This window comes from Xiphophorus hellerii, chromosome 6, assembly GCF_003331165.1.
Source record: "Xiphophorus hellerii strain 12219 chromosome 6, Xiphophorus_hellerii-4.1, whole genome shotgun sequence".
Lineage (NCBI taxonomy): Eukaryota > Metazoa > Chordata > Actinopteri > Cyprinodontiformes > Poeciliidae > Xiphophorus > Xiphophorus hellerii.
In genome coordinates this window covers 28,490,139-28,507,702 of record NC_045677.1, presented here as the reverse complement: position 1 = coordinate 28,507,702, position 17,564 = coordinate 28,490,139, and the positions used below count along the sequence as shown (strand labels likewise).

The 17,564-nt window shown below is 45.4% G+C and overlaps 1 protein-coding gene across 1 annotated transcript in view; it reads left to right on the top strand.

Annotated features, from left to right (window-relative positions):
• myo10 (myosin X) overlaps positions 1-17,227 on the top strand; it is a 106,759-nt gene extending 89,532 nt beyond the window's left edge. Inside the window, exons 21-41 of the mRNA XM_032564368.1 lie at positions 622-736; positions 4,497-4,603; positions 4,687-4,911; positions 4,987-5,026; positions 5,559-6,542; positions 6,888-7,008; positions 7,094-7,337; positions 7,416-7,511; positions 8,070-8,163; positions 8,270-8,325; positions 8,415-8,557; positions 9,115-9,306; positions 9,392-9,549; positions 10,416-10,539; positions 10,655-10,952; positions 11,907-12,114; positions 12,661-12,797; positions 12,886-13,006; positions 13,169-13,642; positions 14,819-15,010; positions 15,092-17,227. Coding sequence (XP_032420259.1) covers positions 622-736; positions 4,497-4,603; positions 4,687-4,911; positions 4,987-5,026; positions 5,559-6,542; positions 6,888-7,008; positions 7,094-7,337; positions 7,416-7,511; positions 8,070-8,163; positions 8,270-8,325; positions 8,415-8,557; positions 9,115-9,306; positions 9,392-9,549; positions 10,416-10,539; positions 10,655-10,952; positions 11,907-12,114; positions 12,661-12,797; positions 12,886-13,006; positions 13,169-13,642; positions 14,819-15,010; positions 15,092-15,202 — 4,240 coding nt within the window. The 3' untranslated portion in view covers positions 15,203-17,227. The remainder of the gene's footprint in view (positions 1-621; positions 737-4,496; positions 4,604-4,686; positions 4,912-4,986; positions 5,027-5,558; positions 6,543-6,887; positions 7,009-7,093; positions 7,338-7,415; positions 7,512-8,069; positions 8,164-8,269; positions 8,326-8,414; positions 8,558-9,114; positions 9,307-9,391; positions 9,550-10,415; positions 10,540-10,654; positions 10,953-11,906; positions 12,115-12,660; positions 12,798-12,885; positions 13,007-13,168; positions 13,643-14,818; positions 15,011-15,091) is intronic.
• Positions 17,228-17,564: the final 337 nt, after the last annotated feature.

Here is a 17,564-nt window from a genome sequence, read left to right as displayed (position 1 = left end):
GCAGGGGCTCATTTGTGGCCCCATTGATGATTTTGTGCGGCCCCTGACCAAAGTTCTGGAGTCAGGCAAATATAACCTGCGAGCTAACGATTGGTGCAAATGGACTTTTTGTTTTTTTATGCTTTTTTTTAGATTGACAAATTTTACAGACAAATAAAATCTTCTTAAAAATACAACAAAAGTTTGATGCAACTCAAGTTTTTTATTCATTGTTCATGTTTTTGCATTTGTTGTATTTTGTAGTATTGTAAACTTCCCCAAAGGTTCAGCGTATGCCTTACAGGTTTTTATGTTTTATATTAAAAAACTGATTTTGTTTGCTTCAACAAAGACTCATACGGTTTAGTTTATTATTTTAATAGTTTTGATGTAGAATTAAATAATATAACATCTGTTATGTTGTCTATTTTGATTGTTGCTTTACTTTGTTTTTGTTTGTTCATTTATATGTGTGTTTGTTTATCTTGTTTTTTTCATGTCCAAAATTAATACAAAATGCTACTGCTAAAAAAATAGAAATAATAGATGTGTTACCACCAGTAATGACCTGTTACCATAAGAAGATGAACACGTCTTTAAGCTAAACATTTCTGTTTAGCTCAACGTTTCGCTCTTCTTCAGGTACAAAGTCCTGATGAGGGGCGTCCTGACTCCAGATGACCCCAGGGGGCGCTGCAGGCAGCTGCTGCACCTCTATGACAGCAGCAGTGCAGATTGGCAGCTCGGCAAGACCAAAGTAAGGCCCAAACCTTTTGGTGTTTTCAGTTTCCCTCTCTATTCCTGTTTTTTGCAGGAAAGTTGACCAAAAAAATTCGTTTTTTTCCCCTGTTTCTTTGAGCTGAAACTGAAGTCAAGCTGAGGGTTTTATTGTAATTTAGAAAAAAAGAATTAAACAGTTGAGTGGCTTCAAACAACACCAGAAGAATATTTTTACTTGGTTAATTCTTCTTGGGCTTATTAAACACTAACTGAAGCCAGAAAATTAATTTCATCAAACATTTCTCTGTGGATTTGCGTTTCCTGCCTATCAGCTGTGAGCTCCGTGCCTTCTGCTCAGTCTGCAGAATAATCGACTCTCTGCTGTTAAGCGCTGAGTTCCTGAACGCTCCACCGCCCTTGTTGCCTCCGGCTAACATCGGTGGAAACGTCTTCTCCTCGCCAACACAGAGCCTGATTGGACGGAGACTCAGGCCGCCTCCGGAGAGATGCCAATCCATTCTGGCTTCTCTCCCTCCAGGCTTAATTTGGCTTCATGTGTCCTACAAATTCAGCTCCATGGAGCCATTCAGAGCCGCTGCCTCTGTGTGTGTGTGGGGGGGGGTGTGTGGGGGTGTGTGTGTGTGTGTGTGTGTGTGTGTGTGAGTAACCGAGGTCAGCATCACCTGAAGCGTGGAATGCCACAGTTATTGGATCCACATTTCAGTCACTCTCTACTTCCACCACACCGGATCAGGACGAATGGCTACTGCCAGAGTGTGTGTGTGTGTATGTGGGTGTGTGTGTGTGGGGGTGTGTGTTTGTGTGTGTGTGTGTGTGTGCGGGGTGTGTGGGCGTGTGTGTGTCTCGGGGTGAGTTTGTGTGATTGCGGTGGGAAAGTGACAGATGGGGGACACAGACCACCGACCACAGCAGGACTGTGTGACGCTGCAGGAGGGAGAAACCTGTGTGTGTCGATGTTGGCTTGGAACGCAAGGAAGAGATAAAAACATGAAAAAATATGAAATTTGATTTAGATATTTTCAAAGTCTGAAAAGCTTTTCCTTCTTCCACACTTCCTCCTTTCTTCCTGCCATGCATCAGAATTTTCATCCACATTTCCTTACGCCACACATCCTTCTGCACTTCCTCCCGGACTTACTCACACACTTACAAAATATTCTGCTGAGGTGACCGAGTTCTAATGTTAAGTTTGGAGAAATCTGGAAAAGAAAAGACCTGTAAGAATCTGCATGACTAATATTCCAGTGTAATATTAACTCCAACAATCACTGATAAAAGTTAAGTAGAGATTTTATTCATTTCCTGTTCAGTTTTCTTGCAGTAGAAACTCAGAGTGTCCAGCAGGTTGGCAGAACCGGTTTAAGACCAGAAAGAACCTCCAACATGTTAACACACCTCAGAGACACCATTCATCAGTCTGTCCACCGGGGGCGCTGTGCAGTAGACACTTCACAAAGCTGTAGAGATCTGAGCCATCATGGCTGCCAACCGTACAAACATATTCAACTTCTCTCTTTTTGCAGTTTGAAGGTTTCCGGTGTGAAACCTGAACATCAGGTCTTATTTGTGATGTCACCTGACTGTTTCCTGCCTCCTGCTGTCGTTGGGCCACAGAGTCGCTGTTAAATCAATGCTGTGTCCCTCTGAGGGATTCGTCCACTTTGTCCCTCAGACAGATTTACGGCCTGCAGCTCCTTTCAGTCGGCTCGTGTCCTGACTGTTGCCTCTGTGCTCTGCTTTGTGCTTTTAGAGCCTGAAACTTAATTTTGTGGACGGGAAGCGGCGCCGCGTGGCTCTGTTCCCTCTGAGGACCCGACCCGACCCGACCCGACCCGGAGCAGCGAGAATCAAACGCAGCGAGGCTTAGCCGAGCTTTTTGTTGTGCTAATTAACACAGTAATGATTAAAGAGTTTTTGTTGTGCGACTCATCAGGATGCAAATGTGTGCAGTTGTTCAGGGAGGCTGCGTGTTTTCATGCTGATCCATGTTGGGCCAGGACGGGTTTGTTGCTTTCTGTTGGTTTCTTTTGTTCTGGGTCTGACTTCCCTCCTGACGTTCATCTTTACAGATAAAAGCTGCTACTGTCTCTGCTGTCCTGTGATTGGCTGAGGTTCTGTGCAGGTTGCAGAAAAAGCAGGTTTGCTCTGACATTAACTGTGTTTCCATCAACGTTTTTTATTCATGAGCATTTTAAAGCATCGCATTAGAAACAGTTGGTGGAAACGGCAAATTAAAAATAGATGCATTTCCATTAACTGTACAACTGTGCAAATTGGAATAACAAAAATAAATTTGCTTAATGGAAATGCATCAATTTTGAATAAACTCACAACAGCAAAAATAAAAGTTTCCTCTAGGAGGAAGTGGTTTTTCAGCTGTGTAGAAATTATTGCAGTTTGCAAAAAACAGCAATGGAAATACTTTTTTTGCATCACACGAGTCATGTGATCAACATCCAGATGTTAACGCAGCATCAATATGAAATCATGCTCTGAGTCCCAGTTGATTCACTTCTTTTTTTTCTTTTTATTACCTTTTAAAAGTTTGCTCAAAACTTCCATGACGGTTGGATGACGTCTCCTCATGTTCATGCATGTAATGCAGCAGTTAATTAACCTGCATGCAAGTCGCATCCAGACGAGGTTACGTCTCCTCAGAAAATCTCTTTAGTGCCTCAGTGCTCAGGATCCACCAACACACACACACGCACACACACACACACACACACTGAGCTCCTCATTCAACAGGAGAAATCTGTTGTTGAACCTCCCAGTCCTGGGATATTTCCCCGCTGTATCGGCCGCCGGAGATCGTGTCCCGTATCTCATTTTCCTCCTCCCTACTCGGATTAACCCGGCCGGCCCGGTGGGCCCGGTTCCTCTATCGACGGTTTGGCTCATAAAACGGCCAGCTGCTCTGAAGGTTCGGCCTTTTCACACGGAGCTGTGGCAGGAACGCCTCGCCGCTGTAATCTGCTGACTTACGAGGTTCCAGGCTTGATTATGCCATGAATAGCGGTGGATGAGTGGTGAGGCAGGCGCGGTGGACCCATGTTGAGGTGAAAATGATGATTTTAATGATGAATATAGTAAAACAAAGTCCACAAAACCTGGCAGCACGACTGAGCGGAAACCTGGGCTCAATGTTGGTAGCGACAGGATAACCGAAGGGACAGAAAGACAGACTGACACTACAAACGACAAGGACCCGACAGAGACACAGTGACATTAAGTACACAGGAGGTAATAAGGGAACGAGACACACCTGGGAACAATCAAGGGGAGACAGGACAACATGGAAACTCAAAATAAATACATAGAAAAACACAGATCCTGACAGATTAACGCCAAACGTTTGTTCAGATCTTGATTTTCTGGAAGGGAGTTTCTTAATTCTGCTGGATTTGTAAAACAGAAGAGATGGTTAGAAATAAATCGAGCTAATTTAAATTTATTATGTGATTAATTAATAATTTTTTTATTTCCACAGGTTTTGGATATATGTATATATATGAGCCTGTATGAATAATTATGAACCTGCCTTGATTTCAGGTCAAATGGACGTAAACATTTAATCCCAGCTGAATGTTTGTGTTTATTGAGACATTTATTCAAACATGAGATGTTTGCATAAATGAGGCTTTTTTCCTTCATAGTTTTTAGGAAGTTCTTGGATCATTTGGATAATTATTGTGCATTTTTTGCCATTAAATGTTGTGAAGATGAAGAGAGTAAAAGCAGAATCCTTCATGAATTGTGTTTTCCTGCCTTCTCAGGTTTTCCTTCGAGAGTCTCTGGAGCAGCGGCTGGAGAAGCAGAGGGAGGTGGAGGTGCTGAAAGCAGCCATGATCATCCAGGCCCACGTCCTGGGCTACGTGGCCCGGTACGCTCTCTACATGTTCACTCATAAACTCTAAAAAGCTTTTATCCACATTAAATGATCATTTTATGCGGCTTCGCCTCCAGGAAGCAGTACAGGAAGCTGCTGCAGTGCATTGTGGTCATTCAGAAGAACTACCGGGCTTTCTACTGGAGGAGGAAGTTCTTGCTGCTCCGCTGGGCCGCGCTCACCTTCCAGAAGCGCCTGCGGGGCCAGCTGGCCCGCCGGGCCGTCGGCCGCCTGCTGGACGAGAGGAGGAAGAGGGAGGAGGAGGAGGAGCGCCGCAGAAAGATGGAGGAAGAGATGGAGAGGTGACGTTCGTCCTAGTTGCTCCTCCAACCCGCCTGCTGATAAACGCTGACGTTTGGCTGTTTCTGTTTGTGCAGAGAGAGACTGAGACTGGAGGCGGAGCGACGCGCCAAAGAGGTGGAAAACATCATATTTTTTATTTCAAAGTTTAAATATGGGAGCAGGAAAGATACTGGTGGAGTTTAGTCAAGTTAAATGTAGAGTCTAACTAATTTTGACAATTTAATCCTAAACATATCTACAAAATGAGGTTCGCTGTACGAGAAACGCATGAATACAAAGGTTATGGTTATGAAAAAAATACTAATAATTTACTAAAAAATGTACTGCATTAAATCTATGTAATTATTTCATCAAAAGGAATGTGTTAAAGTCACAGACCTAAAAGATGCATAAACAGAAACATTTCTTAAAGGAGTTGAAATATTTTTGGGGATAATGGAAATATTTTTTAATCCATGTTTAATATTTCGGGGGTGAATAATTATTTTAAAATCTTTTAAAATTATCACTACTACTGGTTCCAAATTGTCCTCAGAAAGTGAAAGCTGTCAAAGATGAAACATTATAAACAAACCATCTCAGCTAACTCACCATTGTCCAAAATGTGTTTCCATCAGAGAGTTTCATGGTTTTCCTCTGTTTCTAGGCTGAGGAGGTTCTGCGACTGGAGGAGCTGCAGCGCGCTCAGGAGCTGCAGCGCGCCATGGAGCTGCAGCGCGCCATGGAGCTCACCTCTCTAGTTTTTACTCAGTCTCAGCTGGAGGAAGCAGCTGCAGCTTTACCCGAAACACCGGAGGAGCTGGAGTCGGTCTTCAAGGAGGCCGCCGAGGAGGAGGAGGCGATCCGCCCCCAGGAGGCGTCCCAGGTGGAGGAGATCCTCCGGCTGGAGCGAGAGATCCAGGCTCTGCAGAGACAGAAAGAGCAGCAGGAGCTGTCCCTGACGGAGGCATCGCTCCACCGCCTGCAGCGCCTCCGGGATCAGGAGCTGCAGCGGCTGGAGGACGAGGCCTGCAAGGCGGCGCAGCAGTTCCTGGACTCGCTCAACTTCGACGAGATTGATGAGTGTGTGAGGAACATTGAGAGCTCCCTGGGCGTTGGGGAGGAAGAGGAGAAGGAGAACGGAGGGAGAAGAGGCAATGACGAAGAGGAGGTCGATGAAGGGTTCGGAGCCGACGACGAGGCTTTCAAAGACTCTCCCAACCCCAGCGAGCACGGCCACTCCGACGGCCAGCGGACGAGCGGAATCCGGACGAGCGACGATTCCTCTGAAGAAGACCCGTACGCCAACGATGTTCCGATCCCGGCGATGCCCCTCACCACCCTGCTCCACCAGCCGCTGCCTCCGTTACCGCCAGCCGCCCACAGCGTCTCATCCAGTGGCGACTCCGCCTTCTGCCACCCGCAGGCGTCGTCCGAGGCGCCGTCCGACGACCTGGTGGAGCTGATTCCTCCAGACGAGGACTCGGACTACGACCAGGACGACTACGACGAGGGCGCCATCGTGTCCAGCGGCAGCGTGGCGTTCTCCAGCTCCCGCAGCGGGCAGTGGTCTCCGGATTACCGGGGCTCCGTGGGAACGTACAACGGCTCAGGGGCTTACCGCTTCAGCTCCGAAGGCGCTCAGTCGTCGGTGAGTCACGTTTCCTGAACGGTCAGACTGACAGACGTTACCTCCACATACGAATCCAGTTCATGGCTGAATCACTGCTTGTCAAAACCCCACATCATCAGCCCTCCACCACCATGCATAACAGCTAGTCACAGTTGTTTGTAGTGAGATGCACAATGATCAAACATCTTTCTGAATCAGATTACGTTGTTCTGGGTGTCTTGTGCTTCATTCAAGTGCAGCTTTTTGAACCTAACTTTTGCCCCTGAGCAAGGCACTTAACTTCAACAGGGTTAAAACTCTCATTTAAATCCCATGGAGTTCAGTAGAAAACTGCTGAATCATTTCCTTTGGCTTTTGTTGCAGTTTGAGGACAGTGAAGACGACTTTGACCGGTTTGACACAGACGATGAGTTATCGTATCGACGGGACTCGGTCTACAGCTGCGTCACTCTGCCGTACTTCCACAGCTTCCTCTTCATCAAAGGTAGCTCCTTTAATTCGCTCTGAACACTTTGGGAGTCGTTCTCCTCGCTGTAGCAGGAACTGCAGTCCTGTCGTCTCGTCTTCAGGGGGCCTGATGAACACGTGGAAGCGGCGCTGGTGCGTTCTGAAGGACGAGACCTTCCTGTGGTTCCGGGCCAAGCAGGAAGCTCTGAAGCAGGGCTGGCTGCACAAGAAGGGCGGCGGCTCCTCCACGCTGTCCCGCCGCAACTGGAAGCGCCGCTGGTTCGTGCTGCGGCAGAGCCGGCTCATGTACTTTGAGAACGACAGCGAGGAGAAGATGAAGGGAGTGCTTGACATGCACAGTGCCAAGTAAGGTCAAAGGGCAATTTTAGTAGACATGATCAAATCCTGGTCATGCTTCTAAGAACTCTTTTTTGATTTCTGCAGAGAAATCGTTGATAACACGGGTAAGGAGAACGGTATCGACATCGTGATGCCAGAGAGGACCTACCACCTGATCGCAGAGTCTGCTGAGGACGCCAGGTGTGTGTTCACACACCGTTCACACTCCAACAGTAAAGACCACATCCAGTCTGAGACGGGAGAAAACCTAAAAGCTTGATGTTGTCAGAGTTAGTCTGATTTTACAAACTCTTATATCGAGGATTGTTTATATAATAATCTCCCTCTCTTTAGCTTTATTATTGAAAACAGTAGGCCAATGCTTCAACCTGAAAAATGAACCCAATTTTCAACATTAACTATGAAAGAAATCAGCTAATAAGTGAATTTTCTGCAAATAATTAGGAGTTATGTTCTACAGAACATCTATGAACAGATGAGTCAGAAAAATGAATGCTGATTAGTCGGAGGTCCACTGTACATAAATCTGTTCACTCAGTTTTGCAGGCATGTCAATCGAATGACCCGGTTAAAAGTGTCCCACATCACCACCTCGCCACTGCTGTGCTCTGCAGTTGGTATCAGGTGTTTTTGCTAATATGGTGTTTTTGCCAGCAGTTCTGCAAAAATGGCCTCTGCAGCTGAAAGAGTTGTTGCTGCTGTGACCTATTGATGATGATTGTGTTTCCATGGTTACAGTCAGTGGTTCAGCGTGCTGAGTCAGGTCCACGGCTCCACAGAACAGGAGATCAGCGAGATGCACGACGAGCAGGCCAATCCGCAGAACGCCGTGGTGAGTTGAGCAGAATATCTGCCTCCTCCAGGAGGAAAAACAAATCCAGCAAAGACGCAACTTCTTCTACCTGTAATCCTTCAACGCCTCACCTGTCTGTCTTCAGGGAACGCTGGATGTGGGCATGATCGACTCGGTTTGTGCGTCAGATAATCCAGAAAGGTGTGTTGTTGATTTGTTTAGGTCAAACTCTTTATATTACTCCCAGATCTGGTTGTTGTCTGACTCTAAGCTTCTCCCATTAAAATTAGACCAAACTCCTTTGTCATCATCACTGCGGAGCGGGTGCTGCACTGCAACGCCGACACGCCCGAGGAGATGCACCACTGGATCACTCTGCTGCAGCGCTCCAAAGGAGACGCGCGCGTCGACGGGCAGGAGTTCATCATCAGAGGTACGATTCAGGATGGAGACAAGCAGCACAGACTGCTACTGGAGCAGAACCTGTTCATTAAGGTCTTACACAAGCTGGAGATTCAAAGTGGATTTATACGGTTAATAGACTTTATTCTTTCTTTTGTAGCTTGTATTTTTAAAGTTTACCTTTGTTATATCCCCAGAGTATCAAAAGCAGAAAGTTCACATAGACCATAAAAATAATTAGAAATGGAAAAAAATCAAACCTACTTTAGTCAGTAAAATGATATTTGAGCTCAATGTCTGAGCAAAACCAACTGCGTCAAAGCTGGAGGGTTTAAAAAGCTGCTGCTGTATGGAGCTACATCCAGAACAGAGTTTGTTCAAAAGAAAAAATTTAAACTGAAAAAAAAATATTTAAAACGGAAAAATTATTTTGAAACTGAAAAACAACTGGAAAAAAAAATGTAAACAGAAAATAAATATTTCACACTGAAAAAATGTTTTGCAAGAGAAACTAAGATGTGTGAGAAACGAAGCAGGAGTTTTATGCAGGTAAACACTAAAGGACATGAAATGGCGTTTTTCCTCCAGGCTGGTTGCACAAAGAGATGAAAAACAGCACCAAGGCTTCGCTGAAGCTGAAGAAGCGCTGGTTCCTGCTCACCCACAATTCCCTGGACTACTATAAGAGCTCCGAGCGGAACGCCTTGAAACTGGGAACGCTGGTTCTGAACAGCCTCTGCTCCGTGGTGCAGCCCGATGAGAAGCTCTACAAGGAGACCGGTGGGTTAGAGCGTCTCTGACGGGGTTTATGTCCCGGTTCCCCTTGTTTTAACACGACTCTCGTGTTCTGGCTGCTCCGCGGCAGGATACTGGAACGTGATCGTCTACGGGCGGAAACACTCGTACCGGCTCTACTGTAAGCTGCTGAACGAAGCCACGCGTTGGGCCAGCTCCATCCAGAACGTCATCGACACCAAAGCTCCCATCGACACGCCGACCCAGCAGCTCATCCAGGACATCAGGGTAGGAGAAAAACTCCTCCATGTCTGGGTTAACGAGGCTTTAACAGCCTCACCGCCACTCCAGGGACAAAATACGTAAAGAAACATCGACTTTCAGAATGTTTTTTTTCTCACTTTTATTCACTATTCAATAATTATTACATTCATCTCATAAATGCTGCCTCATACCTTCTGTTTTAGTCGGCCATCAGCTCTTAGGTTTGTTTGTAATTCTTCTGTCTGTTTCATGACAGAAACTTTTTTCTTCCCTCTAGATTTCTGAGTCCCGCACTTTGAAAACACACATCTTGCTCTGTGTGACTGAAGCTGGATTTAATGAATGAATGAATGAAAATACTTTATTAATCCCAGAGAGAAAGTCACATGTGGTTAAAGAAACATTTTAAAACAGCTGGCGGCATTCAGCTTCCCTTAAATTTACTTTTCTGGATAAATTCTAATAAATTTATTTGGCTCTTTTTGTAAATTTTCCACTTTTCGTAAAAGTTTGACATTTGTGTTAAAGTTTTGGTCATCAGCTGTTAAAAATACTTTAAAGTCGTGAGTCTTTTACATTAACGCTCTTATTTTGACTGCAGAGTTTCCGTTTCCTCTCATCACTTTGTCTTTGAAACATTCAGAAACAAACAGTAGAAACCGAGATATGAATAAAATATTCAGAAGCGATATGCTGTCCTAGCACCTGATGGATATCAACATGTTTGAAGTTAGCGCCTTAGCATTAGCTTCCACTAAACAGCTTGTTGGTGTAGTGCTTTAGCATTAGCTGAATTAATTATGATTAGTGCTTTTGGGTTAGCATAGCTAACCTTTCAGTTAGCGAGGCAAAGTAAAGGTTCTGACCCAGATATGTGGTTCTGTCTGCAGGAGAACTGTCTGAACTCGGAGGTGGTGGAGCAGATCTACAAGAGGAACCCCATCCTCCGCTACAGCCACCACCCGCTGCATTCCCCGCTGCTGCCGCTGCCGTACGGAGACATCCAGCTGAGCGGTGAGCCACAAACCTGCCAGTCAGAGGAAAATGTTGTTTCTATAAAGAAAAAACAACTTAATCTTCCTGCTTCACTGGAGAGTGAATTTCATCTTCCTGTTCCTCCGTCACCCAGCGTCACGGAGCCGGAGCTACACCACCCTGCAGGACGAAGCCCTCCGGGTGTTCGGCTCCCTGCAGCACCTGGACGGCGTGGCCGACCCGGTCGCCATCATCCAGGGCATCCTGCAGACGGGGCAGGAGCTCAAGCCGCTGCGCGACGAGCTCTACTGCCAGCTGATCAAGCAGACGGCCCGGCCGCCGCAGCCCGGCGGCCCGGGGAACCTCTGCAGCTGGAAGATCCTGGCCTGCATGTGCTGCACCTTCATGCCCTCACGGAGCGTCCTCAGATACCTGAAGTTCCACCTGAAGAGGTGAGCACAGCGCTGCTTTGCTATTTCACAAACTCCTACCATATTTATTAACCCAAAAAGTACATTTATGGTGGAAATGAAAAAACTTTAAGAAATCTATAACTAGAGGCGAATATTACCAGTAGCACAAATGAAACAGACTACTGGTTTTGATTTTACCAGCTCTTAACGTCTTTCCCTTCATTTGGAAAACTAAAAATCTCATTTTTAAGATAGAAGAAAATTAATTTTTAAAAAATGCTCAACACCAAAATACTTATCCTATAGAAAAGAGAACATGAACTGTGATGTCATAATTCCACACCTTGTCATCTGAGGCCCCACCCCCATGCAAGGGGGGCGGGGCCTCAGATGGTTTGAACATTAAGAAAAAATACTTTAATACGAAAATTAGTTTTAACATTTTTTCAGCTTCAATTTTTCTTTTTCTTTTGAACAAACTTTATGGCCCCAATTTAGCCTTTTAGGCGACAGGCTGAGCCTAGCCGGGGTTGCTAGGCGACAGGTTGAGCCTAGCTGGGGTTGCTAGGCGACAGGCTGAGCCTAGCTGGGGTTGCTAGGCGACAGGTTGAGCCTAGCTGGGGTTGCTAGGCGACAGGCTGAGCCTAACCGGGGTTGCTAGGCGACAGGCTGAGCCTAGCTGGGGTTGCTAGGCGACAGGCTGAACCTAGTCGGGGTTGCTAGGCGACAGGCTGAGCCTGCTGATTTGTGACGTTACATTCCGTCCTGAAACAGCTCATTTTCCGGACACCAGAAAAATAACTGGATGTTCTTTTAAGCCTTTCGGCTGGAAGCCCTGTTTGAGTTTTTCTAGTCAAGTTGAGGTGGAAAAACATTCAAAATGCTTGACAGGTCTCCTTTAAATTCTGCATTGTCAGATCATAGGTCTAGATGGGTTTGTTTTACCCGTGTAGTTTACGTCTGACCTGTGACCTGGATGTGATCTCTCTGCAGGACCAGAGAGCTCTTCCCCGCCTCAGAGATGGACCGCTACGCCGCCTTCGCCTTCGACTCCTTGAAGAAGACTCGGTCCAGGGAGAATGTGCCGTCGCAGGAGGAAATCCGCTCCGTCGTGGCCCGGCAGGACATGAGCACCACAGTGCACTGCCACGGCGGAGGCTCCTGCAAGATCACCATCAACTCACACACCACTGCAGGGGAGGTGGGTTCCTCACCCAACATCATCAGTAACATCCAAAACCGATTTACCATCACAAGTCCACTGATGCTTTCTGACAGAAACGATCAAATCTCAGTTTGGTCATAGATTTTTGTTCTGATTTGTTCAGTGATTCATTTGAAAAGAAGAAAGTTTTAGTTCCAAGTAATTGGTCAGGAAAGGCTGTTAGGATTCAACTTCGGATGTTTTTCCTCCTGATGGTCCAGGAAACTCGGATCAATTAGGGACCAGAATCGACACATTTGTTCCATCTGCGGTTCACTTTATCTGCTCTGAGTCAAACCAACCTGTTCCCCTCCTGGCCTGTGGGGGCGCTGCACCAAGAACACAGAAGGAAAAGACACACAAACCTCTGAAGACGCTGAGAGCAACTTCCTTCTTCACCAGATGGAAGCTGAATTAGAGTCCCGTCAGATTTTAGCTGTTGTTGGATTTCTCTTTTGTCTTTGGCTAAAAGCCATAAGTTCCAGAAGTTAATCAGAAAGATGTTCTTATTTCTACGTTCATCCCACTCCGTCCGTCTGCCAGGTGGTGGAGAAGCTGATCCGCGGCCTGGCCATGGAGGACAGCAGGAACATGTTCGCTCTGTTCGAACACAACGACGCCTCAGAGAAAGCCATCGAGAGCCGGACCGTGGTGGCCGACGTTCTCGCCAAGTTTGAAAAGTAAGACCCTCTGTGTGAGTTTCAGTCTGACCTAAATGATTTTTCTCTTCTGCGGGTCCAGTTAATGTTCTGAATCGTTGCTCCGCAGACTTTCAGCCAGCTCAGAGGAAAGCAACACGGGCTGGAAGCTGTACTTCAAACTGTACTGCTTCCTGGACACGGACGGCGTTCCCAAGGACAGCGTGGAGTTCGCCTTCATGTTCGAACAGGTGAAAAGCAAAAGTCCGTTTCATGAAACACATCTGCCATGTTCCACATAAACCGCCAGTCAGTCATTTTACTCTCAGATGAATCTCTGGTTTTTGCTTCTGATTGAATGTAGCGATGATTTCTTACAGCATCGTTTTAATTGACGGATCGTCTGGTTTCAGGCCCATGAGGCAGTGATCCAGGGCCACTATCCGGCCCCGGAGGAGACGCTCCAGTTCCTGGCCGCCCTCAGGCTCCAGTACCTCCTGGGCGACCAGAACCCCCAGAGCACCGTGCCCGAGATGTCCCAGGTGTTCCCCATGGCTCGACTGCGGACCCGGGTCCAGAACTCGGCCAAGACGTTTTCCGGCGCCGGCTCTGTGGCGGAGCGCTCGGGGACGGCGGAGCGGAAACGCTCCAGCTTCCTGGAGGGAACGCTGCGGCGGAGCTTCCGGAGCGGCTCCCTGAGCCGGCAGAGGCTGGAGGAGGAGAACAGCCTGGAGGCCTGGCTGAGGGAGGAGGCGGCCGCCGTCCGGACCAGCGTCCTGGACAAGTGGAGGAAGCTGCAGGGCGTGAGCCAGCAGCAGGCCATGGTCAAGTACATGGCGCTGGTCAAGGAGTGGCAGGGCTACGGATCCACGCTCTTCAACGTGGAGGTGAGCGCCAAGCTAAAGCTGCGCTGGTCCAAACGCTTCCCACCCAAAATCAACAGGCTGAAATGATCTTTGTAATATTAATAATATTATTAAAAATAATAGTATTGGGAATTTTCTCCTTTTAGAAATGTTTTACTCAAACCAACATTAGTTTGACTTTTGCCTTAATGTTTTCCTTTATTTCATTCTTAGGCCAGTCGTCTCGTCTTGTTGGTCTCTGAGCTGATTTTGCTTTTCTTTTAAAACTTTTAAAAAACTTTTAAATCTTTAAAAAAATTGTCGTTTGTTTCAGGTAAAAAGTTTCAGGATGTTTTGGCTTCATGCTCTGATCTGCTGATAAAAGAAAATTTGTTTGTGTTGAACGTTTCAGATTTAAATGGAAATCTAATTAAGTGTCCATCTCATCTGCAGCGGCTCCATGTGCCGCAGAGACAAATCACTCCAGGGGCCACAAATGGCCCCCGGGCCGCACTTTGGACACCACTGCTCTAGTCTGAGCAGCTCTGGGTTTTATTTATTGTAATATAAATAAATCAAATGATTAAGATTAAAGAAACAAAGAAAACGAAATGTGCAAAATTAATAAGCAGTTCAGTTTAAATATTCATATTTTTGTTGATACGGCAGAGACAAAAACATAGAATAGAATAGAATAGAATAGAATAGAATAGAATAATCTTTATTGATCCCAGAGAGGAAATTGCTGAGTTGTTGAACAGAAACTCCATCCAAAGTGTTGAATATTGGAAAATTCAAATATAACTATAAGCAATTTATATTATATATAATTTATATAATAAGCAAATTCTAAGAAATTTAAATATGACTTGCCTATAAAATAAATAAAATAATAAAAAGCATATTTATGGAAATATGTTAATCTGTAAATAAATCTATAAATGAGTCCAGAGTTAAAAAAGCAGAAACGTTTTTCGTTACATAATTAATTTTAACAAAAATAACAATACTACTAATAATAGGAAAAATGTATTAATATTAGTAACGATAAATTAACTCCGTCATCCGACTTCAGGCTTTGTGTGTAACAGAGTTTTAGTTCATTTTTCTGTTTGTTTTATTCTAAGCCTTCATTCATAATGTGATTATTATAAAGATGAAATCATTATCTGCTGATGGAGCGCAGCGTGTGACCCCATCTGACCTCTGTGGTTCCAGAGCTGTGACGGAGCCTTCCCGGCGGAGCTGTGGCTCGGCGTGAGCCGGGAGTCCATCTCCGTGTACAAACGCGGCGAGCCGTGGCCCCTGGAGGTCTTCCCCTACGAGCTCATCCTGTCCTTCGGCGCGCCGCTGCCCAACGCCTACAAGATCGCCGTGGAGGGCCGGGAGCTGGTGTTCGAGACCCAGATGGTCGGTGCCGATGAACTCCACCTGCTGCCTCCTGTGAAAAGCTTTCTGTGGCTCATGGCTGCTCTCTGTCGCCCCCTGCAGGTCATGGACATCGCCAAGCTCATGAAGGCGTACATCAGCATGATCGTGAAGAAGCGCCACAGCAACAGTCAGTCGGTCAGCAGCCATGAGAGCAAAGGCAGCGCCTGGTGAAGCCGGACGGAGCCTCAGGGGCCCGCAGGCCGGAGCAGGGCCAGAACCGAACCCAGAACCGAACCCAGAACCGAACCCGAGTCGAGATGAAACCCGCTCCTTCCTCAGATTATATGAAATAGGTGTCAAATGTTTGCGCTGCAATGTTTTTTTGTGTCGTTATAATTTTTAAGAAAAAACTAGTTTCCATAAATAAAGTTTCCATTTTTATCTCAACATTAAATCAAACAAAATGGATGTAAGTTAATTGTGCTGCATTTGTGCAGGAATGTTTTTGTTCTTGCCATTTTCATTTCTAAGATTTTTTTTTTTTAAAAAGACGTTTCCAGAGGTCAACAGAAATCTGCCGAGCGACCTCTGACCCCACGCATGAACAAAACTGATAGAAATTAATCGTGCAGCAAAATTTTTTGTATTGTTTTAACTTTTAAGATGATTTTTTAGCTTTTCAGAGGTCACTAGAGGTCAACCTGCCCTTTAACAAAATCAGAACAAATTGATATAAATTAATTGTGCTTCGTTTGTGCTGAATTTTGCATCAAAATGTTTGTTTGTACCGTTATAATTTTTAAGATTTTTAATAGAAAAGAGTTTCCAAAGGTCACCAGACATCAACCCGTCGTTTAATTATTGCTGCAGAAACGTTTGACACCAGTTTCATTTAATTTAAAGAAGGTGGGTCCAGCTTCACTCAGCCTGCAGCATGAAGGATGAAGGCTAACATGAAGGCTAACATGAAGGCTATGCAAAAAGAAAACCTCTGAGGTTTCTCCACCGGGTCCAAGTCGAGCTGCGAGTCTCCATGGAAACCTGAGCTCAGACCAAAGCATCGCGTCTCTACACAAACGGAGTATTTCCACCTGGAAGTGCTTCTCATCAACAATCAGTCTGGAATAAAATTCATCAGAAAAACGTAACATTTTCCATCTGGACCACCTGAAATGATGCTTTTAGAGAAGCGGATTGTGGTTCGGTTCAATTCCAGTGGCAGGAGGAAACTTTCTGAAAGAAACTAAATATTACCCAAAAGAAAAAAGAATGGAACAAAAGCTACCAAAGAAAACCAGAACTCATCGAGTCTCTGCTGACTTTTAGCTACTCTTCAACATGGGAAAGACAAGAAGACACGCCAGGAGACGTTACCGTTTCAGACGCTTCTGGCTGTGGAACTGTGACTGTCATGAATTGTTTCTTTAGAGAAGAGACTGTTTGAATGTATTTTCCTTCCCGTCCCAAACAAAACAACAACCCTGAATCCGATTCTGATTCTTTTATAACTGATTAGCAGACAATGAAGAAATCACAAGTGCCTGTTTCCATCCGGATGAACTCCGATCGGGTCCGAGGTTCTGCTGAGGAATAAAAACGGCGCTCCGATGTTTCTGAACCGGTCCTGCTGCACGAGCTCAGAAACAGCAACTTCTCTCTCATGCAAAGCAATCAGTACCCAAATATTAAAGCTTCCTGACTGAGTTTTAGGCAATCTGTTGTTGTGGACCACAGAAAATCCAAAAATCTAACATTTTTAGGGCTTTTGAGATTTCTGAAAGGAAAGGTTCCTAAATTAGTGGTAAAAACTTGGGAACATTGTGGTAAACATGGGTAAAGTAACAGTTATGGTGACTGTTGTGCAGTTTTTGCTTCAGCTTGACTGAGCCGCTCCACCAGACCCGGTCCGGCAGCGCAACATTCCCACGTTTCCCTGGAGCTCCGCGGGCGGCAGATCCATCCAAAGACCAAGACCTGCAGGTTCCTGCCACAGTTCAGTGCCTTGTTGTAAATTCTGTACACTTCCTGTTTTACATGCAGATTGGTTTTTGGTAGAATGTGTAATGTAATATATATATATATATTATATGTGATATAATCATGTGGACTGTACATTTCAGGTTTTTGCCTTCTGATTTATTATGCCAGCAGTTTTCTCTTGCATCTTTTTTTGTATCTTTTTAAATCTGAATTATCATTATGTGTTAGAATATGAATTAGAATTATGTGTTGATTTACAATAAATAAATAAAAATATTCAGTCAGACGTTTTATTACAATCTGGAAAAAACCTTAAAAAAATTCAAATGTGTTTAAGTTAGTTTTACAATTTTACAAGGAGCTTTCAGAATGAGTTTTAGGGCGACTGTCACTTTAAATCCAAATAAGCTGCCGTTGGCCACGCCCCCCAACTCAACCTTTGCACTCGCGTTGTAAAATGGCTGCAAACTGACGCGCGATTATACAACCGAACATCTTTGAACAAAAACGCAGCGGCTTCTGGACGCAAGTCAACAACAAAACTCGTCTTTCCCAGCAGCCGTTGTTCAGCACACAGTAAAACCAGCAGCCAAACGCTGGAGCTTAGTTTTGG